The sequence below is a fragment of the Erinaceus europaeus genome, chromosome 6 (genome assembly GCF_950295315.1).
Source record: "Erinaceus europaeus chromosome 6, mEriEur2.1, whole genome shotgun sequence".
Taxonomy (NCBI): Eukaryota; Metazoa; Chordata; class Mammalia; order Eulipotyphla; family Erinaceidae; genus Erinaceus; species Erinaceus europaeus.
Genome location: NC_080167.1, coordinates 31,519,946 through 31,543,701, shown reverse-complemented (window position 1 = coordinate 31,543,701; position 23,756 = coordinate 31,519,946). Strand labels below are relative to the sequence as shown.

Sequence of the window (23,756 nt, the reverse complement as noted above, 5' to 3'; positions counted from 1 at the left end):
GTCATCTGCCCAGGGAAGTCAGGTTGGCATCATGGTAGCATCTTCATCTTGGTGGCTGAAAAGCATTAAGATATAAAGCAGAACAAATTGTTTAATAATCATGAACCTAAAGGTAGGAATAGAGCAGATGTGATTTGGGGTTTTTATGTTGGAAGAAGATAGGAAGTGTATTTTAGGTGTATTACAAGGGCCCATGACATTACTAATTTTTGCCTGAGCCCCAGTTAGCACAGTTGGGCTAAAAGTATCGTCTAGGAAGACAGTGTCAGAGTTGGGAATAGGTTCCAGAGCTTCTAGGACTGGGTGAAATATGGGTTTTTATAGAGAATGAGACAGGTTCTTTACTGTCTTTGAGTTTAAGAAGGCAAAAGATAATCTTATTGTAACCAAGTTATTTGGGAATTTAGTTTACTTTGAAAATCCCATAGTTAGGATTTATTATACTATCCAAAGTCTTACAATGATTTATGTCATTTAATATTACTTACAAATAACTATTTCTTGTATACTGATAAGACTGCTTGCTTCTGGTCTCCCTGGTTAAGATTATAGGTGATTTAATATTTCAGAAAGGTCATTATTAGAAATGCATTAACAATTTAAACCCAGTATTAAAATTTGATCATTTTACTAATTTGAAACATTAAATACTTAGATTAAAAGAATATATATTGAGAACTGAAGTCTCTACATTTAAATGTTTGAGACATTCAGTCAACTTTTCCCCTCTCATATTGATTAAAGAGTGATCTATAAGACAATTAGTTAATAGTAGAATGTATTTTCAGACTTTTAGTAATTTTTCTGTTTGTTGTTAAGTGTTAGCTTTTCTCCACTGTGGTCTGAGAAGATTTTTGGGATGATTTCAGTGCTCTTTAATTTGTTGACACTGTTCTTGTCATCTAAAATATGATCAACCCTTAATAATGTTCCTCGTGGATTTGAAAAGAATATATATATATATATGTATTCCAGTTTCTTGGGCTTTAGAGCTCTGAAAATGTTCAGAAGGTCTAGACTATCCATCTCATTAATTAATTCTGTTTCTTTGTTTTCTGTAATATGTATAATATAATCTATACTAAAATCTATGTGTGAGAGTGGGGTATTGAAGTCTACTATTACTGTACTACTATTAATATATTTTTGTAGCTGTATAGAACAGAGAGAAATTGAGAGTGAGAGGATATAAAAAGTGCAAGAGAGATACAGAGATACACCTGCAACACTGATTCAGCATTCATGAGGCTTTCCGCCTGCAGATGTGGATCAGGGTCTTGAACGTGGGTCCTTATGCATGGTATGCATGCACTTAACCAGGTGCATCACCACCTGACCCTCTTCTTCCAATTTTTTCTATGGTCCTGCCTTCACTTCTTTTTTATTTATTTATTTTTTAATATTTATTTATTTTCCCTTTTGTTCTCCTTGTTGTTTTATTGTTGTAGTTATTATTATTGTTGTTGTTGTTAGATAGGACAGAAAGAAATGGAGAGAGGAGGGGAAGACAGAGACAGAGAGAGAAAGACAGACACCTGCAGACCTGCTTCACTACCTGTGAAGCAACTCCCCTGCAGGTGAGGAGCTGGGGGCTCAAACTGGGATCCTTCTGCCGGTCCTTGCACTTTGTGCCACATGCGCTTAACTCACTGCGTTATCACCTGACTCCCCTGCCTTCACTTCTTTTCTACATCACACCTATATCTAATACTGCTTCCACATGTCCTTCCTTTCCCCCCCCTTCTCTCTCAAATAAAAGAAATAGTACCTGGCTTCCTCTGGTATTTTCTAGGTTTGCTTCCCTTTAAAGTGATGGTATTAAAAACAAGATTCCTGATGACAAACATTTCTGGTCCTGGTGGAATGGGGGTTCAGAGCCATTGGTTATTTTCCCTTATTATTTGCCCCTCTGGAAGTATCGACCAAATTCCTTTGGGGATACAGAAAGTGAAAGTTATTACTTCTGTAATTGCTTCTTCACTGGACATGAACAATTGGCAGTTGTGGGAACACAGTCCTGTGATCCTTGACACTGAAATCTCCACTCAGGCTAAAGTTTATTCTAAGAAAGTCCACTGTGGCAAACACCCATCTGTATGAGGGTGCACTCTAACAAAGAACAGTCCATATTTTTATAGGTATGTAACAGAAATTCCATGGAAAGTTTACATCAGCAAGAAGCATAGGGGTACATCTGGAAAGAGTTTAGGGTCCCAGCAAAGATATAGATCACACAGGGTAAATAGAAAATGGCAGATACACCAGTTATATCAGGACAAGTACAACATTTTTACTATTTTACTAACTAATCCCATGTGGTATTGGGGTAGGTTGTAATCTGAAGGTTAACAGGTCACATAGTTAGCCATCAGTTCTTGGGTGATCGCTGTGGCAGAAGGGGAGGTTTTGGCCACCCTCAACACCCACTCTGGGAAGCCAAAGAGCTGTCAAGCCTTACAGAGTGATTGACTAAATCATAGTTTGTGCTAGTTTAAGTTAGAATATCATAAGTTAGAATATCAATATGTATATATTGTATTAGATGTTCCCCAACAGCCAGTTTACCTATTTACCCAAAACCTGTTTCTTTTTAAAAAATTTTTTATTTATAAAAAGGAAACATTAATAAAACCATAGGATAAGGAGGGTACAACTCCACACAAATCCCACCACCAGAACTCTGTATCCCATCCCCTCACCTGATAGTTTTCCCATTCTTTAACCCTCTGGGAGTATGGAACAAGGTCATTGTGGGATGCAGATGGTGGAAGGTCTGGCTTCTGTAATTGCTTCCCTGCTGAACATGGGCATTGACTAGTCGATCCATACTCCCAGCCTGTCTCTCACTTTCCATAGTGGGGAAGGGATCTGGGAAAGCAGAGCTCCAGGACACATTGGTGGGGTTGTCTGTCTAGGGAAGTCTGGTCGGCATCATGCTAGTATCTGGAACCTGGTGGTTGACAAGAGAGTTAACATACAAAGCCAAACAAATTGTTGACCAGTCATGGACCTAAGGGCTAGAATAGTGCAGGTGAAGAGTTTTGGGGTCCTCCATTTTGTAGATAACTAGTAGGCATATTTTAGTTAAATTCCAAAGGGCCTGTAGCTGTACTAGTTTTTTTTTTTCCTTTTTCTTTTTGCCCCTGAGCCTGAAATCTGATATGCCAGTGGAACCAAGTTATTGTCTGGGGCGATGATGTCATGGCAGGGACCAAACCTCTTTCTTTCTTTCCCTAGTGGGGAAAGGCTCTGAATAGCTAAAGTCCCAAGTCTCTGAACAGATGAGTTTCCAGGTATTGGTGAGGTTGTTTACATGAAGTGGTCAGAATGCGATCATAGTAGCATCTGAAACTTGGTGGCTAAAAGGCAGTAATTTATAAAGCATGGAAAAGTGTTTAATAAACAAGAACCAAAAAGTAGCAGGTGATATTAGAGGTCCCAAGAAGTAAAGAAGCTAACCCGCTATGCTACTGCCTGGCCCTTCTTATCCTATTTTTTAAGTGTTTTGATCATGAAAGGATGTTGGACTTTTTCAGTGGCTTTCTCAACATCTACTGAGATGATTATATGGTTTTTGGTTTTACATTTGTTGATGTGGTGGGTCACACTTATTGATTTATGTATATTTCTTTATGAATCTGTAAACCATGCATATCTCTTCTTTAGAAAATTATTTATTTGGTACATTTTTAAAATTTATTTTTTATTTAAGAAAGGACAAATCAACAAAACCATAGGATAGGAGGGGTACAGCTCCACACAATTCCCACCACCCAATCTCCATATCCCATCCCCTCCCCTGATAGCTTTCCCATTCTCTCAGTGAATTCAGAAAGCTGAAGGAGGAAGGAAGAAAGGATGACAAGAATGAGAAAAAGAAGAAAAAGAGAGAGAGTGAAAAAAAAGATAAGAAAAAGAACAGTAATAAAAGAGCAGTGAAAGGAAAGTGTTATTTATTTATTTATTATTATTTAATTATCTAGGTGGGGCCAGAGGGGAAGTGTGGGTAGGGGAGTTAGGAAGAGTGAAACAAGTTACTTTAGCAGTGGATAAGACACCCAGTCCCCTAGCAATGGAAAATAGATTAAGAGATAATTCTGGTCAACCTGAAGGAGAGGAGGAAAGGGATATGTATTTATCTAGTATTGATAATAAAAAAGAATAGAGTAAAAAACCTGTCCTGTCTTCAGCTTGGATGGGTCCAGATTGCCTCAGGCCCCCTGAGCAGAGGCAGCTGATTGTTGAGAAAATAAAGCAAGCAAACAAACAAAAAACACCAAAAACCTCTGACGGTCTTTCCCTGTCTGAGTAAGGCTCTGCTTGGTGGTATATTTGTAGCTGGAATTGGCCACATAGAAAGAAAAAAGGCCAAGGGTTTCAGAAAGAAATAGAATGGGAATTGGAATGACACCCCCTGGTGGGACAGCAATCTTGGTAAAGAAAGAAGCTCAGCAGGGGAGCCTTCTAGGAGCAGATCTCTGGCCCCCAGGGAGTGGTTATGGGGGAAGAGGGGGTCAGGGGTGCGCTTTGGGAATAACAATTAAAAAAAATTTTTTTTGTTTCTTTTTACTCTGTTTTCTAACCCAAATTGAGTTATAGTCACCTCCTTGGTGTCACTGCTAGGACACCTTATTGAGTTTCCTGCTAAAGGCAAAAATCCTACCGTTTCCAGTAGATGTAGTTGGAGCTCAAGCCACTAGCAGGTTCTCAGTCTGCCATCTTGGTACAATTTTTTATTGAGATACTTTATTTTCTTTTGTTCAGCTGTACCAATTATTTATAGTTGTTTGATATCAGTTGCTTGTTGGATATGAAGTGAAAATATCTTCTCTCATTTACTGAGTTGCCTAGTTATCCTTATATAATTTTCTTTCAATGTGTAGAAGCTCTTTAGTTGTATGAAAGACTAAAGCAGAAACAAACCAATGGGACTACATCTAATTGAAAAGCTTCTGCACAGCCAAAGAAACTATCACACAAATAAAGAGACCCCTCGCAGAATGGGAGAAGATCTTAACATGCCAAACATCAGATAAGAGACTAATCACCAAAATATACAGAGAACTCAGCAAACTTATCACCAAAAAAAGCAAATGACCCCATCCAAAAATGGGCAGAGGATATGAACAAGACATTCACTTCAGAGGAGATCCAAAAGGCTAACAAACATATGAAAAACTGTTCCAGGTTGCTGATTGTCAGAGAAATGCAAGTAAAGACAACGTTGAGATAGCACCTCACTCCTGTGAGAATGGCATACATCAAAGAGGACAGCAGCAACAAATGCTAGAGGCTGTGGGGACTGAGGAACACTTCTGCACTGCTGGTGGAAATGTAAATTGGTCCAGCCTCTCTGCAGAGCAATCCGGAGAACTCTTACAAGGTTAGACATAGACCTTCCATATGACCCAGTAATTCCTCTCCTGGGCTTATACCCCAAGGATTCCATAGTGCCCAGTCAAAAAGATATGTGTACACCTATGTTCATAGCAGAACAATTTAGCTATGTTCATAGCTAAAACCTGGAAGGAACCCAGGTGCGCAACAACAGATAAGTGGCTGAGAAAGCTGTGGTAAATGTTCACAATGGAATGCTATGCAGCAATTAAGAACAATGAACCCACTTTATCTGACCCATCTTGGATGGAGCTACAAGGAATTATGTTAAGTGAGCTAAGTCAGAAAGACAAAGACGAGTATGGGATGATCCCATTCATAAACAGTAGTTGACAAAGAACAGAAAGGGAAAAGCAGGATCTGATTAAATCCAGAGTAAGGCACCAAAGTAAAAACCCTGTGGTGAGGGAGAAGGTGGACATTCAGCTCCCCAGGACAGCGGGGGAAGGGGAGGCGGGGGGGAGGATGTGACACAGTCTTTTGGTGGTGGGAATGGTGTTTATGTATACTCCTATTAAAGTATAGTCATATAAACCACTATTTAATTAATATGAGAGGCGAAAAACTGATGATATGTCTAGAACTTCTTAAAACACAGACTGAGTCTTTTTAATACATAGGCTGTCTTTGATACGTTCTCTCCCAAAAGCCTAGACCAGGGAGAACAGAAGCAACTGTTGGCACAGCTATATACAAGATGCTGGGTATTATACCCCAAACCCTATCAAAGGGACTTTCCAAAGTTAACCCTATCACCAAATAATGTGATAATAACAATAACTATCCATTGTCTTCTTGAACCCTAAGACAACAGGAACCTCACATTTCCACTATAGAGCCTATATTTCCCCCAGTCCTGGAACCTTAGGGTGGGGCCCACTTTCCTACATGCTGCTCTCAATTCAAATCAAATAATATTGCATCCGAAGATTGCAATCTAGTCAACCCAACAAGTGCCACCCCAGCATGCTTCACTTCAGACTGTGACCAGAGACTTCAGGTGTGTAATGACAACCCTTCAGCTTCATCACTCGGGTGAGACCTTTCCTTTCATAGTATTCTCTAATTCCATTCCAGGTGTTCCACTCCCCAATAAAGTCCCCAAACCTAGATATAGTCCAGGTCCCCTGAGATAGAGCATAGGTTCACCCGTGCCCATAAACCAGGGGAAAAATATATACCTGAAAGCAGAAGTACACAAGAGCATGCAGGGAATACCCCCAACACTTTATCTGCACTATTACAGTCTTTAGGTCCATGATTGTTCAACAATTTGTTTGGCTTTGTATGTTAACTCTCTTTTCAGCCACCAGGTTCCAGATGCTGACCAGACTTCCCTGGACAGGGTCCATCAATATGTACTGTAGCGCCACTTCCTCAGAGCCCCACCCTACTAGGGAAAGAGAGAGAGACTGGGAGTATGGATCGACCAGTCAACACCCATGTTCAGTGGGGAAGCAATTACAGAAGCCAGACCTTCCACCCTCTGCAACCCACAATGACCCTGGATCCATACTCCCAGAGAGATAGAGAATGGGAAGGCTATCAGGGGATGGGGTGGGATGTGGAGATCAGGTTATGGGAATTGTGTGGAATTGTACCCTCTCATTCTATCGTTTTGTTAATGTCTCCTTTCTTAAATAAACTAAAAAATTGTCATTGTGATCTTGATGGGAATTGCATTGAAATTATAGATTAATTTCTATAGAATAGCCATTTTAATGATGTTTATTATTCTAATCTAGGTATAAGGAGTATTTTTCAATTTCTCTGTTATTCTCTGTATCTTTTATATTTTTATCAGGGGTATTGGACTGTAGTTTTTTTTTTCTTAGATCTCTGTTTATTTTAGATACTAGAGTAATGTTAACCTTATAAAATGTGTTAGGGAAAATCCCTGTGTCTTCAATAGTTTGGAAGAGATTGAATATTGGTAGTAGTTCTTCTTTAAAGGTTTTTGCAGAATTCATTTGTAAAGCCTGGACCCTTATTGGTGGGGAGGTTCTTGATGACTGTTTCAGTTTCTTTGGCCACAACTGGTCTATTCTTGTTCTGAATTTCCTCTTGGTTTAATAGGGGAGGGTGACTGTTAATAAAAATGTATTCATTTCTTGCAGATTTTCTAGTTTTGTGGCATATAGATGCTCATTGAATCTTTGTATGATGCTTTGGACTTCTGTGTTGTCTGTTGTCATCTTACCACTTTCATTTATGATGTGATTAATTTGGGTTTTCTCCTATTTTTTAGTGAGTCTGATGAGGGTTTGTCAATTATATTTACACTTTCAGGAAATCATCTCCTAGTTTCCTTGATGTATCATGCTAAACTGGCTCTGCCAGGCTAGCCTGAGGGTGTTTCTCTTGGTTGTAGAGAACTCAGCTGGAGTAAACCTAGGCTGCTGCTTACTCAGTGACATGGGAGAGGAACCAGGAACTCTTGGCTGAGTGGGAATGCAATGCAATTCTGCCTTTATTGATCAGAAAATAACTGCCTTTATACCTTCCAAAGTGGAAGTTCCAGGCTGGAAAAGAAAATGGGTAGTATAGGGGGTAGGGAGAAGGAAGGAGTGTGAAAGTAGCAAGCTTCCATCTAACCAGTGGGGATTAAACCAATGCCCTGCAGGCAGGGTGGGTCTCAGACAAAACAATGATTATGTAAATAGACCACAGTGGTAGGTAAGCAATGGAGCAGGGGGGAGCTGGCGTAATGCCCAACATGGCTCTTTTGATTTTTCATTTGTTTCAGGAAACACTTAAATTTCCTCTTTCTCCCAGTAATTATTGTGTAGTGTAATGTTAACTTTCTATATTTTGGAGGTCTTTCTAGCATTCCCAGTGGGCATGTATAATGGTTTTCCATCCTTTCACTTGAGTCTATTCTTGTCCTTTTGTGTCAATTGGGTCTCTTATAAACAGCATATAGTTGTGTCATGTTTCTTGATCTACATTCCTACGTCTTTTGATGGGTGAGTTAAGACCATTAAAATTTAATGAAATTATAGATTTGAGATGTTTCAGTGACATTAAATTATATAGGTGTTGGGTATTCTTGTGTGCTTGTGTTTGCTTTTATGAGTCCTTTTAGAACTTCCTGTAAGGCTGGTTTGGTTGTAATTTTTTTCCCCTGAGAATGTCTTTATTTCTCCCTCCAATTTGAATGAGAGTCTTGCTGGGTACAGTATTACCTAGCAAGCATTCTCTTTTAGCATTCTATAGATATTTTGCCATTCCCTTCTGACTCTTGAGGTTTCTGTTGAAAAGTCTGCAGATAGCCTTTTGGCTTTGCTTCTGTATGATACTTTGTTTTTTTTATGCTGCTTTCAGTAACTTTTCTTTATCTTTGGTCTTTGTCAGTTTTTTATGATGTGTCTTGATGTCTGCATCTCTGGATCAATTATATTTGGTGTTCTTTGAGCTTCCTGTATTTATAGGCTTCCTATTTTTTTCATTTGGGGGAGTTTTCTTGTATTATTTTATCAAGAATGTGTTCTTCCCTTTTTTTCTTCTTCACTTCTTCTGGCACTCAAGTGATTCTAATGTTGTTACTATTCAGGAACAACACCTCACACATGCGCCTGGTTTTATTTTCATTGTTTCTTAATCTTTTCTCCAGGTCTGTGAGTCTTTTGTTATTTTTCACAGCACCATCTTCACATTTGCTGATTCTTTCTTCCTTTAGTCTCTGTTGTTATGCTTGCTAGCCCCTTAAGTATGTTTGTTAATTCAGCTATTTTTTTCCCTTTTGTTCAGCTATTGTAGCTTTTATTTCAGTTGTATTTCTTACTTTATTTATTGTGTGGTTTAGCTCAGCTGTTGTGGCTGATCAGCTACTGTGCTACTTTGTTGGGCTAGTGTAACATTTGCTTTGACTAGCATTGTTAATAATTCATCTATTTTGGTATTTGGCTTAGTATTTTCTTTTTGGCTGGTTTCTATTCTCCCCTGGGATCTCATCTGTTGTTCTTCCTGTTCTGCTGTGATTTTCTTCCATAAGTTTTATCACTTCAGTTTTAAATATGTGAACTGGTTTTTCAGGTTCTACTTTAAAAACATACTATTGTTTCTGGTTTATTAGTACTTTTTTCTGGGCATTTTTCTTGATTTGCTGGTGTGGTATACTTATTTGGTCTTCCCATTCTGTCATCCACCCTTTTCAGATTGTACTGAGGTTACAGAAGTGGTTGGTTGGGCATACCAATGATATATCACACTGAACTTTCAGTTTAGCATGATCACAGAGTGATTTCTGAAATAACCCATGATCTCAAAGTTATTTAATAGGACATGTGGTGTGTCACATGCCTGAGAAACTTGCAGAGGTGTTCCTAGAGTGGTCTATGGTATGGGGTCCTATTGTGGACTGAGAGCCACTTGGCTGACTTTGGGAGGGTTGTGTGTGGCCAGCAAGTACACAGGGGACTTCAGCAACTACTCAGTGTCTTTGTGTAGAATGAATGCAACATGGCTGTCTTCTGGTGGAGTGCCTGGGGTCTGAAAGTGTATAAAGGTGACTAGCACCACTTGAAGGTCCCCAATTTGGCCTGAAGCAGGGAACCACTGATTCTCAGGCATTGTAGGCAAAATCTAGTGCTTGCAGAAGGGTAGACCATGGGTCTTGGTATTTCTGTGTTGGTGGGACAGGGGCCAACTGTCTAGGATTATATAGTTCAAGTGGAGGCTGGACTACCACCACTAGTGGGTGGGTGATAGTGAGTAAAAGGGATGCTGTTACTTCCCAAGATTCACCTGCATTTGGCCTTTGGATCTAAGGCATTCTTTGACCAGTCCCCACTGAAGTCCCCTGTTATATGCAATCCTCTGGCAACAGATCTGTAAAAGGCTTGGTCCCTCAGACCAGTATAGCCCCAAGGGAGTCAGTCCCTGTAACTAAAACAAACAGGAGAGGAGCTCCCTCTCTTAATCCACAGAAGCCCTATGTATGGGAAACTGGCACCTTGGAGACTAGGAGTCTTAGTGACTTATAAGTTCCCCAATGGAGTGCAGCCCTTAGAGCCTAGTCAAATTCCCTCCCTTGATCCACAAATGCCCCAGTGAGTGGAGAAACTGGCACTTGGGAGGCTAGGGGTCCCAGTCATCTGTACGTTCCCTAGGGGAATGCAGCTCCTGGAGTCAAGGCAAGCATCCACAAGTTCTCTTATTGATTCCCCTGGATCTCTTGGCACAAGAGAGTTCTCTTGATCCACAAACCCCCCCACTTGAGTAACTGGCACTTGAGAGGCTAGAAGGCTCAGTGACCTATATGTTCCCTAGGGGGAGTGTAGCCCTAAAGGAGCTAAGGTAAGCTGACAGCAGGCTCTCTCCTTTGATCCACAGAAGATCCTCCAGTGAAACCTGGTTGAGGCACATGTGTGGAGGCTCTGGCAGCAAGTTGGGGCTTGGAGTCCCTCCCTGTGTGTCCTGACAGGCTGACTGGGGTGCACAGGAGCACTGATTTAGGAAGAGGATGCAGTGGTCTGGATTTCTCCCTGCAGTGGCAAGTTCCTCTCTCAGGACTCCTACAGGAGTGGCAGGCTTCTGTGGGACAAAGGTGGAACAGTGGAGGGATCCAGTGATTCTAGAGTGCAGGGGTATTATGTTGGAGACTGCTGCAGAAAGGATACTTCACAAGTGGTAAAACAGATACTGCAGATGTATATTTGTCTCTTTCCCTTTCTAAAGGTTTTTGTTTGTTTTTACCTCAGCACTGATCAGCTCTGGTTTATAAATGGTGTGGGTTATTGAACCTGGGACTTCAGAGCCTCAGGCAAGAGTCTATTTGCATAACCATTATGTTATCTACCCCAACCTCTCCCTTCTCAATTTCTTTCTGTCCTATCAAACAGAAAAAAGTGGCTGTTGGGAGAGGTGGATTTGTAACCCTGGAAGCAAAAAATTAGTTATACATATCAAAAACTAGTTATACATAGTTATATCGAAGATTAGTTATACATATCAAAAACATAAAACACACACTTACCTATCACTAAGATTATACAAATACTGGCATTGTCCCCATATTTATTTTGGTTCTCTTTTCCTTAGAAATACATAGATACCTAACATATCTATACACTTATAGATAGACCTCTCACTCTTATCATTCTCTCAGCCTTTCTGTCAGAAATAATAATGCCAGGAGCATGTCTGGGCTGATATTTTACCCTATCAGGTATACATTGTGGAGATGGCAACAGATTTTGATATTGGCTTCAGTAGAGCATAATTATGAAAAAAAACTTGCTTCTCTGTAATATATTAATTCTATAATTAAATGAAATGATTATTTTTCCCCTGCTATTCTTCCTTAACCATTAGACTAGTAGAAGGTTTACTGTTTTTAGTTTTTCTTCTTGAGATAGTATTGAATTGTAAATATTATGAAAACCAATGTTCTTTTTCTAATTTTTCTAGCCTAGAGGAAAGGATAAAATCTTTCAACTTGTCACTTAAAGAACTCACTGCTAAGGTAAGTAACTTTATATGTAAATTTTCCAAATTTATCTGTAGAGTTTTCATTTGATTTAATTTCATGTAGAACATCTATACTGTGGAAGAAACATAGGCTTGTAGACCATTCTGTAGAACAAATGATGAGCCCAAAGAGCCAGAGGCAATGACTGCTCCTTGGTGGAGGTCTGAGTTGTTGTCTAGGAACTGACTGGTTTGACTTTTGTCTCAGAAGGAGGTATCAATGTTGAGGAAGGAAAAACCAAATTATTGACAAACTGTGAAGTAGTATTAAGTAATATGCAAATTATTACTGTATGAGTGGCATAAAAATTGAATATGAATCATAAAGTATTTGCATTTAGGTGGTGGTTTAGAACTGGAAACATAAAATGAACAAAATTCTGGTCAGAGAGAATCTTTAGTTACTATCAGGCTACCCCATCAGCTGGTGCCTAGTCAGGGAGTCCTGAAATTCCCAAACAGACATGATGGACCTAGACCTTGAACAGATCCCTCTCTCCATTGTTACTGGTCATCTCTATCAGGAACAACAAAATAGACCCCTTTGTGGGCTCCCATAGGACCTTGCCCTCAACTTGAATCAACAGTAGAGAATGTTCCATCCTCCAAAAGGAGACTGTATAACATACTCTATGCTACACCTGAGGAAGATGGGTCCTGATATTGGGGCAGCTTGGAACTTTCCTACTCATGATCACAGAATGTGAGCTCAGATCTACAGGGATGCAGTGGTCATCTAGGCTCCTAAGCTGAATATGGGCCCCAGATCACATCAGATTGATGGGGTTTATAGTATACAATATTTACACACCTTTCCCATATTTGGGAGCTACTCTCTTTCCTGATCCAGCTTTCTGGTTCTTTTTCGAGCAATGACATCATCTCCCCAGATAATAACTTGGATCCGCCTGCATATCAGATTTCAGGCTCATGAAAAAAAAAGAAAAAGAAAAAAACTATTATAGCCACAGGACCTTTGGAATATAACTAAAATATGCCTACTAGCTATCTACAAAATGGAGACCACCCCCTCAACTCTTCAACTGCACTATTCCAGCCTTTAGGTTCATGATTCATCAACAATTTATTTGGCTTCATATTAACTCTTTTTTCAGCCACGAGGTTCCAGATGCTAGCATGATGCCAAACAGACTTCCCTGGACAGACAACCCTACCAATGTGTCCTGGAGCTCCACCTCCCCAGAACCCTACCCCACTAGGGAAAGAGAGAGGCAGACTGGGAATATGAATTCACCTGTCAATGTCCATGTTCAGTGGGGAAGCAATTACAGAAGCCAGACCTTTCACCTTCTGCATAATGACCCTGGGTCCATACTCCCAGAGGGTTAAAGAATAGGAAAGTTGTCAGGGGAGGGGATGGGATAGGGAGATTGGGTGGTGGGAATTGTGTGGAGTTGTACCTCTCTTATCCTATGGTTTTGTCAGTGTGTTCTTTATATAAATAAATAATAATAATAATATAAAAGCAGTGCAGTCAAGCATCCACTGGCCTAAACTGAGTCTGGGAATATCTGTTGACATATATATTCAGTTATACTCACTTTTTTCAGTTTGGGTATGTAATTTACTTCTGAAACCAATGTTAATTGATTTTGCTAAAATTCACATAATAACGATTCAATTGACAGATGTAAATTTCTGTATTAAAAGTTACAGTTGTATTCACCAATACCCCATTAATATTTAACGCAGTGCCTCTAGGTGTACTCACTAGGGAGATGAAGAAAGCCTTTATTGGTGGGGTAGGTGTTGGAAGTGTTCCTTCTTTTGAATTTTCTATTGTAAATATATCCCATTTATCAAGTACATTCTAATTTCTATGTATAAATAAAGGTAGGAGAATTCTCAGATTTGGGATCATTGAGTATCATAACATCCTGTGTGTACATATGAATGAATATATTTGTAATGAGTATTTAAGTGCATATATTACATAGTATAAGTGAATTCTATGTGTATATGTTTTATCTGAAATTTTATAATATACATAACACAGGTACACCCATTTCCAGGATATTGGGATTTGTCGATAATTTCAGCTACTATTAAAAGCTTTCGTTTTTTTTTAGTCTGCTTTGATTACCATCTTGAGTTCATTTACCAATACGTATTTTTATTCTTTTAAGTTAAATTAAGGAATTCATATATAAGATTTTAAACTGTAAGTTTAAAAGCTCCACTTGGTAGTGAGCTTTCTAATTTTATTTTAAAATAAATGGGACATGGAAATTTTGATGTGTGTGTGTGTGTGTGTGTGTATGCATGGGGAACACATGTTTTTCTACAGAGTTACAACAGACCTGTTACATAAATAAACAAAAACAAAACAAAAAATTTGTTCTGGACTGGATTGACTGGTGACCTTGAGTAAAAGTCACATTTTAGTAGTTTTATTTCTTTAGTAAATTAGATAAATAAATTAGATATTCTTTCAACTCCTCTCTCAAAGAACTATGCTTCCACTTATATTTCCTTGACTCTTATGAGTTACCCAAGCCAAAGGTAACTATGGGATAAATGAGATCAAAGGAATAGTTGGAAGTAAATCTGGAGATTGATTAGATTAGATTAGATCAGATCATGAGTACCTGGAAGAGAATGTACATTGCAATTTAATAAAAAGATTCAGAGTTTGTTCCATATTAATAGTGACAGCTTGAAGGATAAATTTATCCATCAAAGAAGAAATGATCCTATTATGATTAACAGATACTATTAACTAAAATCAGAAATATCAGGAATACATCGGATCAGACATGAGAATAATCACTGGTGTTACAGAGTTTGTAGAAATGTCCTCATACTTTTGATGATATTCTTAGATGAAGGAGGAGTGTGCCAGTTACTGGGCATTGAGACAATATAAGACTGAGTTCTGAGGTAAGGACAATATCTAGAACACTTTTCTTTTTAAATCCAACTTCTAACACCCTGACAAATCTCAGGATCATCGAAATGGACTTTGGATATTCACTTTAGAAGTGTGGCTGCTCAGCACGGCTGGTGCAATCATTGCTTAGAGGTCATTGCACTCTCTCCATCTGGAGAGTGAGAGATTTAGAAAATTTCAGGTAATCAATCAAGTAGAACTTGTTTAAGGCCTTGAAAAAAAAACAGTGTGGTGCTCTAGGGAGGAAGGATGAAATCTACTTTGATTCTAAAATCAATCTCAGTTTTATCTGAGTCTAGGAGAATGTTTGAAGTTGATGGTATCAAGAGAAAAGGGATGCTTCCAGGTGGCATGTTTTGTGGATCATCCCAAAATTACTTCATGGGTATATTTATTCTTATTTAATTGAGCAGTATGCTTTTGTTGAACTGGAATTTTTTTCTAGTTAGTTCACTAATGTGGCCTACCAAAATGCCAAAGCCGCATATAAGGTGCTAGATCTAAATTAAACAAACATTTTAAATATTATCTTCAAACAAAAGAAAAAAGAACCAAAGATGTTTAAAAATGTAATTTATCATTTTTTGTTATTTCTGAATAAGCCAGAAAATATAAAAAATATTGAGAGTATTTTGGAAAAATAAATGATATTGCCTCAACCCATTGAGATCTGCTTATATATTTTTCAAAATTGACTTAACAGAAAATACATCTTCAAAGCTTCACTAGATATCATCTTTTATTACATACTAGTCCAGTTTAATATTCCACTCTGCACTGCCTTTCATCTCAGTGTTCTTTATGCCTACTTATGCCTCTTATGTATCAGACACAAAACAAGGGCCCTGCTCAGAGATTTGTTATCCTAGCAGAGGTCAGGGAAGTTGTTATTTTATACGTTAATCTTCAAACCTCCTCTTTTCAGGTAACATTTGGCCAGAGCCTTGAAGGATGAGAGTAATTTATGTCCCTTTGGGTAAAAGTGTTTCAGAAGGGTATATAAGGCCTGGACAAGGGAGTAGGCAAAAATAAATTGTTTTAATTTGTGATTATTCTCTGTTGTGTCTTCTTAAATCAGTTTTAGTTTCAATATGGTGAGAGATATAGGCTCTATTAGGATTTTCAGATGTCTGTAGTATTAGTTCTTCCTTCCTCCCTGCTTTACTGTCTTCCCTCACTTTCTCTAATCTGTTAGAATTGATTACCTTTTAAGAATACTCCACTAGTTAACATATCTTTTAATTATAAACCTAGAAATATTTGATCTTTTACCTGAATAAATGATAATTCATGGATATTTATCTCTTTCTAGGTATGTATGAGTGATAAATTATGCAGAACTCTCAGGAAGAAAGTTAACAATATTGAAACACAACTACCAGTATTGTTTGAAGCCAAAATGCTTGCTATATCAGGTAAATGGAAATAGAAGTGACATTGAATCATCTTGTCCTTGATTAATATTCCACCTGTTATTTATATCCTAGCTAGACATCTCAAAGGTCTTCTGTGGAGTTTCACTAAAACCTATTGAGTATATTGGCAGTAAGGCTTCCTTTATACAGTCATAGATAATATTAAAATATAAAAATAAATTATAGTGTTGGTACCATGTTATGACTCTTCAGTCCTTGAAATAGAAATCATATAGCATTATGAATTTGTAAATTTTCCATGAGGATTACTGAATATGGTCAACTTCTTCAGAAGTGGGTGCAATATTAACCTGAGACAATATGACATAATTAGTCATACAGTTCAGTCATAGATGATAGATGTTTGGATGATTCTCAGTGATTTATAATCTCAGCTCAACCTGGGATTATTAAGGATTATTTTCACATTAGTTAGTAAATTGAGATCCCAGCTCTTTAAAAATAGTATATTATGCTGTCATTTGGAAAGTGATTTTAAAAATACTGTTCTTTATTTGTTAGTTTTATTTTTTATAAACCCCACCCAAAAAACTACATTAGGCAAATGGAAGGATTCCAGTGAGCAGATCAGGAGATTGAGGACCTGAGTATGTTCTTTGGTTAATTGCTCTATTATCTAACTGGTAGTAAATCAGGAGATATTGTCCAGTGTAATAAATAAGTTTTTAACATAGTAATATAATGATAGCCTCCAACTACTATGAGTTTAATAGATTGTTTGAATGCACTGCTGAGGAAATTGAGAATAATTATAAAAATTTAACATAAATGTATAGTAATTACATATATGAGTTTGTGAATGGCATTTAAAAAATGAATACAATAATTGGCAGCTTCTGCTCTTCAGGTTGTTAAACAACTAATGTGGGCAGTTAACGAGCAATTTGGTTCCTAATGCAGTCACACGTGTAATTTACAACCAGTAGAACACTGGGTTGTGAATGTGGGACCTGGCTCTTAATAGCTTCACATGTCATTTATTTGGAATTATATTCCCTTTTGCTAAGAGAAAAAAAAAAGATTGGACACAATATTGCTTTTGAGTAAAGGTTTTTATCTCTCTTAATCAACATATCTTTTCTAGGAATGCAGGTAGATAGACTTTATTAAGCCCAAGAGAGGAGATATATAATTCAGGCAGTAGAAAGCTCTCTGTCAAAGTTACTAATCTCTTTTTGAATACTGGAAGATCCTTAAAATGGTATACTGTATTTGGGGCCTGGACTTTCTTTTTAGGTCTTTGATTTTCTGAGAAAACCTGTGAGGCTTAATCAGAGGAAAGGTGACTTGGGTTAGGAACTCACCTTTTGACCATTCTCTTTCCTAACTACCCTTTCTGACCTTGGTGGACAGTCCTTTCAATCAGTATGCTATCGCCATGGATGTATTGGTGGCAGAGTGAACATCATTCATTTACAACTTCTATGCATTGCACACTTTATATTTCATTTTGAGCTGTAGTCCACAATAGTCAAGGTCTTTGGAGGAAAATGTAATTGCCTCTGTTGGGATTCTGATTGGCTTTTTTTTTTTTTAGTACTTTTAGAAAGGCAAGTTCTCACTCTCAGACAAAAGCCACAATGCCAGACATTTCCAATAGAATCTTTCTTTGTTTTTGGATTCCCTTGAAAATGATGAAAGAATATACCCTTGAGATTCTTAGAAATTTTGTTGGAGAGGATTTTAAGAAATATTTCTAAATTCTTATGAGGACTTTTGTTCTGAAAAATTTTCAGCATTCTTTGTCTTCAATCTCCCATTCTGGATTTAACCTATGAACTAAGAACTTTTATAAGTTGAAAGTTCTCTATTGAGACTGGGAATAAAAACGTAAAAATAAGAAGTTCTAATTTCTATATTTCACTGTGTGTTTATTGGCTCATCTTTTTTTTTCTTGCATTTTAACATAAACAATGGCAAGCAGTCACCGGGTACTTCTATATTCTGTCTAGAAATCTTGGCTATGTGACTTAACTTCAGTAGGAATGATTTTCTGTGTTCACTCAGTTGATAAAGCGTCCAGACTTTCTGACACTATCAATAACAGTTTCTATATTTTCCTCTTAGTCTTATTTGAGACCTGTTATACTTCTACCTCATACCTGTTTCCAAAGCTAAGGACCAAGATTTTAGGTACTTGTTATAGCAATATTTTCTTTTTAGATTTTAAAATCCATTGTCATCACTGTTGTATTATAAATCACTTCAGAACTTAGTGACTTAAAACATTGCCAATCGCTTATTTTATCTATAAATCAATGATTTGGGTAAAACTTAAGTGAGGATCATTAGGTTATCTTGTGACTAGCAGGTTACTCTGTCTGGTGCCCACTGTCTACTGAGCCTTAACAAAGCTACATGGACTTACTTGCCTACTACATTCTAAGAGTGAGTAAACCACGAGACAGAAAACATGACTTTTTATTTCTTTTTTTTTTTTTAGTCTGGGCCCCTTTGTCAAAGATTAGATGTCCATAGGTGTGGGGCCTCATTTCTGGGCTCTCAATTCTATTCCACTGGTCAGTGTGTCTGTTCATGTTCCAGTACCAAGCAGTTTTGATGACAATAATATAGTTTGAGATCTGGCAGTGTGATGCCTCCGGTTCTGTTCTTTTTTCTCAAGATTGTTTTGGCAATTCTAGGTCTTTTCTGGTTCCAGATAAACATTTGTAGCATTTTTTCTATTCTCCTAAAAATGTGCTTGGGATCTTGATGGGGATAGCATTAAATTTGTAGATGGCTCTGGGTAATATATTCATTTTGATGATGTTAATTCTTCCAACCCATGAACATGGAATATCTTTCCACTTCTTTGTGTCTTTTTCAATTTCTTTGAGTAGTGACTCATAATTTTCAGTATACAAGTCTTTCACTTCTTTGGTTAGGTTTATTCCTAGATATTTTATTGTTTTTGTTGCTATAGAAAAAGGAACTGATTTCTGGATTTCAATTTCTTCTAGCTTAGTGTTTGCATAGAGGAATGCCACTGACTTTTGAATGTTAATTTTATAGCCTGACACATTACTGTATTGCCTGATGATTTCCAAAAGCTTCTTGCTAGATTCCTTAGGTTTTTCCATGTATACTATCATGTCATCTGCAAATAAGGAGAGTTTGACTTCTTCTCTTCCAATCTGTATTCCTTTAATTCCTTGCTCCTGCCTGATTGCTATGGCAAGAACTTCCAACACTATTTTGAATAGCAGCCCTGTCTAGTACCTGATCTGAGGGGAAATGCTTCCAGTTTTTCACCATTGAGTATGATGTTGGCTGTAGGTTTGCTATATATAGACTTCACTATCTTCAGGAATTTTCCATCTATTCCTATTTTTTGTAGTGTTTTGATCATAAAGGGATGTTGTATTTTGTCAAAGGCTTTCTCTGCATCTATTGATATGACCATGTGGTTTTTGGTCTTGCTTTTGTTGATGTGGTGGATCACATTGATTGATTTATGTATATTAAACCAACCTTGCATGCCTGGGATAAACCCCACTTGGTCATGATGAACAATCTTTTTGATATACTGCTGTATCCGGTTGGCTAGAATTTTGTTCAATATTTTCGCATCTATGTTCATCAGAGATATTGGTCTGTAGTTTTCTTTTTTGGTTGTGTCCCTGTCTGCTTTTGGTATCAGGGTGATGTTGGCTTCATAGAAGCTGGCAGGGAGTATTCCAGTGTCTTCAATCTTCTGGAAGACTTTTAAAAGTAGAGGTATTAGTTCTTCTTTGAAAGTTTTGTAGAATTCATTTGTAAAACCATCTGGTCCAGGACTTTTATTTTTGGGAAGATTTTTGATAACTGTTTCAATTTCATTAGCTGTGATGGGCCTGTTCATGTTATCCACTTCCTCTTTACTTAGTTTTGGAAGTTGGTAGGTATCTAGGAAATCATTCATTTCTTCCAGGTTCTCTAACTTGGTGGCATATAGTTGTTCATAGAAGCCTCGCATGATATGTTGAATTTCTGCAGTGTCTGTTGTGATATCTCCTCTTTCATTTACTATCCGGTTTATTTGGGTCTTCTCCCTTTTTTGTTTTGTGAGTCTGGCTAAAGGTTTGTCGATTTTGTTTACTCTTTCGAAGAACCAACATTTACTTTCATTGATCTTTTGTATGGTTTTCCTATTCTCAATGTTATTTATTTCTGCCCTAACTTTAGTAATTTCTGTCCTTCTGGTTGCTTTAGGGTTCCTTTGTTGTTCTTCTTCTAGGTCTTTAAGATGTGAAATCAGGCTGTTTATTTGTGCCTTTTCTTGTTTCCTAATGTGTGCTTGTATAGCTATGAACTTCCCTCTTAGGACTGCTTTAGCTGTGTCCCAAATATTTTGATAGCTTGTGTCTTCATTTTCATTGAACTCTCGAAACATTTTGATTTCTTCCTTGATTTCCTCTTTGACCCAGAAGTTGTTAAGAAGTGTACTGTTGGGAGTCGGGCTATAGTGCAGCGGGCTAAGCGCAGGTGGCGCAAAGCACAAAGACCGGCATAAGGATCCCGCTTCGAACCCCGGCTCCCCACCTGCAGGGGAGTCGCTTCACAGGCGGTGAAGCAGGTCTGCAGGTGTCTGTCTTTCTCTCCTCCTCTCTGTCTTCCCCTTCCTCTCTCCATTTCTCTCTGTCCTATCCAACAACGACAACAACAATAATAACTACAACAATAAAACAACAAGGGCAACAAAAGGGAATAAATAAATAAAATAAATATTAAAAAAAAAAAAGAAGTGTACTGTTGAGCTTCCACATTTTGGCACTGTTACTAATCTTTTGTTGATTGTTAAGTGTTAGTTTAACTCCACTGTGGTTTGAGAAGATGCTTGGGATGATTTCAGTGCTCTTGAATAGGCTGATGCTGTCTTTGTGGCCTAACATATGGTCTATCCTTGAGAATCCACATCTATCCATGTGGATTTGAGTAAAATGTGTATTCCAGTTTCTTGGGATGAATGACTCTGAAAATGTCCAATAGTTCTAGTTTATCTATCTCTTCATTTAGCTCCCTTATGTCTTTACTGATTTTCTTCCTGGATGATCTGTCAAGTTGAGATAGTGGGGTGTTGAAGTCCCCTACTATGATTGTGTTACTGTTAATATATTGCTGTAGCTCTTTCAGTAGAAGTTTGATGTATTTAGATGGCTTCTCATTGGGTGCATAGATATTAATAATTGTTAAGTCCTCTTGATTGACTGATCCTCTGACCATTAAGTAGTGTCCATTCCTATCTTTTTTAATCTTATGTATTTTAAAGTCTATCATGTCAGATATGAGAATAGCTGTTCCTGCCCTTTTTTGTGGGCCATTGGCTTGAATGATAGTTTTCCATCCTTTCACTTTAAGTCTGTGTTTGTCTTGTTGCATTAGGTGAGTTTCCTGTAGACAACATATTGTTGGGTTGTGTTTTCTGATCCATCTTCCTACTCTGTGTCTTTTAATAGGTGAATTCAGGCCATTCACATTTATTGATATCAAAGATTGAAGATATTTTAACGCCATTCTTGTAGAGTTTTAGAGTGTTTTGATATATGTTCTATTTGTGGTGGTCTGGTTGTTTATAGGAAACCTTTCAGAACTTCTTTCAAGGCAGGCTTGGTGATGGTTGCTTCCTTCAACTGTTGCTTGTCTGAGAAGGTTTTGATGCTTCCATCTAGTCTGAATGACAATCTAGCAGGATATAGTATTCTTGGCTGAAAGCCTTTCTCATTGAGCACTCGATAGATATCTTGCCATTCTCTTCTGGCCTGTAGTGTTTGTATGGAGAAGTCCGCTGCTAATCTTATGGGTTTTCCTTTGTAGGTGACTCTTTGTTTTTCTCTTGCAGCCTTGAGGATCCTTTCTTTATCCTTATTCCTTTCCAATCTAAGTATGACATGTCTTGGTGTCTTTAGGTCTGGGTTAATTCTGTTTGGGACCCTCTGGGCTTCTTGAATCTTTATGTCTTTGGTGTTGTCTAGACTAGAGAAATTTTCAGCTATTATGGCCTGGAGAACGCTTTCTTCCTCCCCTTCTCTTTCTTCCTCTGGTAAGCCAATAATGCGTATATTGTTTCTTTTGAAGTCATCCCATAGGACTCTGTTGTTGTTTTCAGCATCTCTTAATCTCTTTTTGAGATCTCTTACTTCTTTTTTAGTTGTCTCTAATTCATCCTCAATCTTGCTAATTCTGTCTTCAGCCTCATGGATTCTATTCTCTCTGCCCTCTACTGCTTTCTGGAGTTCATCTATTTTGTTGCCCTGCTCTGATACTGTTTTAGCTTGTTCAGCTAGTTGCCTTCTTAGCTCAGCAATTTCAGCTTTCAGCTCTCTAATAACCATGAGATTATTAGAATTTTCTTCCGTATTCTCATTTGTTGTTCCTGCATTTCTGATTACAATTTTTTCGAATTCTTTACTCACTCCTGTTATTATTTCCTTAGCTAATGTTTGGATGTTGAACTCGTTGTTTTGTGCTTCGCCCTCTGGAGGACTTTTAGCTGGACTCTTGTCCTGGTTCGAGTCTCCATTATTTTTTCTTGTTGTTTTAACCATTTTATATAAGTTAACAGTTTTTTCAATCCCTGAGTTGGAGTTCAGTGGTGTAAAAGCCTTTTTTTTTTTTCCCCTGTAGGCTATGGTAGCCTGAGGGCTTTTAAACTATCAATAGGCTTCTTGGCTTAATCAATGACTCCTGACCAAGAGATAAAGCAGGGTGTGGCAGAGATAATCCAGTGGTTATGCAAAGAGACTTTCACAGCCCTTCAGCTATGCCACCGAGGTATAGGTCTTCTCCTGAGTTTCCCGGTTAGATCTCTGTGCCCTGGTGTCCCTCCCTGTTGCTGCTCCAGATTCTGAGGGTAGTAGCAATGGAGACACAGAGTTGTACTTGGTGAGTCTCTGGGGAGTCCTTTCCTCCCTTCAGCTGTCCCCTTGTTGGTGGAGCAGACTGGAGGTGGTGTCTCCACTGACAAACTGTCGAACTGTTAGCAGTCACTTAATCTCTCCTTAGGCCCCTCTCTCCTCTCTGTCACCAGCCACGCGTGTTTGTACTCATGGGTGATTTACTGGGTTTCTGTGGTCATTCTAGTCCTGTCTTGTTTCGGTCCGGTGGTCTCCTTTGGTATTCCTAGTTGATCCGGGAGAGGAGAGGAGAGGAGAGAAAGAGATCTGCTGCTCGTAGCTCCGCCTCCGGAAGTCGAATCCCGACTTTTTATTTCTTAAGGCTAAGACTCACTTAAGGATTCAAATTAGCAAATTGGATTTTAACACTGGATTTAATTGTTAGTACATTTCTAATAATAACTTTTTTCCTTTTTTTATCATTATTATTTTAAATAATTTATTTCTTTATTGGGGAATTAATGCTTTACATTCAACAGTAAATACAATAGTTTGTACATGCATAACATTCCCCAGATTCCCATTTAACAATACAACCCCCACTATGTCATTCATCATCTTTCATGGACCTGTATTCTCCCCACCCACCCCAGAGTCTTTTACTTTGGTGTAATACTCCAATTCCATTTCAGGTTCGACTTGTGTTTTCTTTCCTAATCTTGTTTTTCA

The 23,756-nt window shown here is 38.0% G+C and overlaps 1 protein-coding gene across 1 annotated transcript in view; it reads left to right on the top strand.

Moving 5' to 3' along the window:
- Positions 1-23,756, top strand: part of DISC1 (DISC1 scaffold protein) — a 457,161-nt gene that overhangs the window by 104,647 nt on the left and 328,758 nt on the right. Inside the window, 2 exon segments of the mRNA XM_060192533.1 lie at positions 11,809-11,863; positions 16,092-16,194. Of these exon segments, the coding sequence (XP_060048516.1) occupies positions 11,809-11,863; positions 16,092-16,194 (158 nt within the window).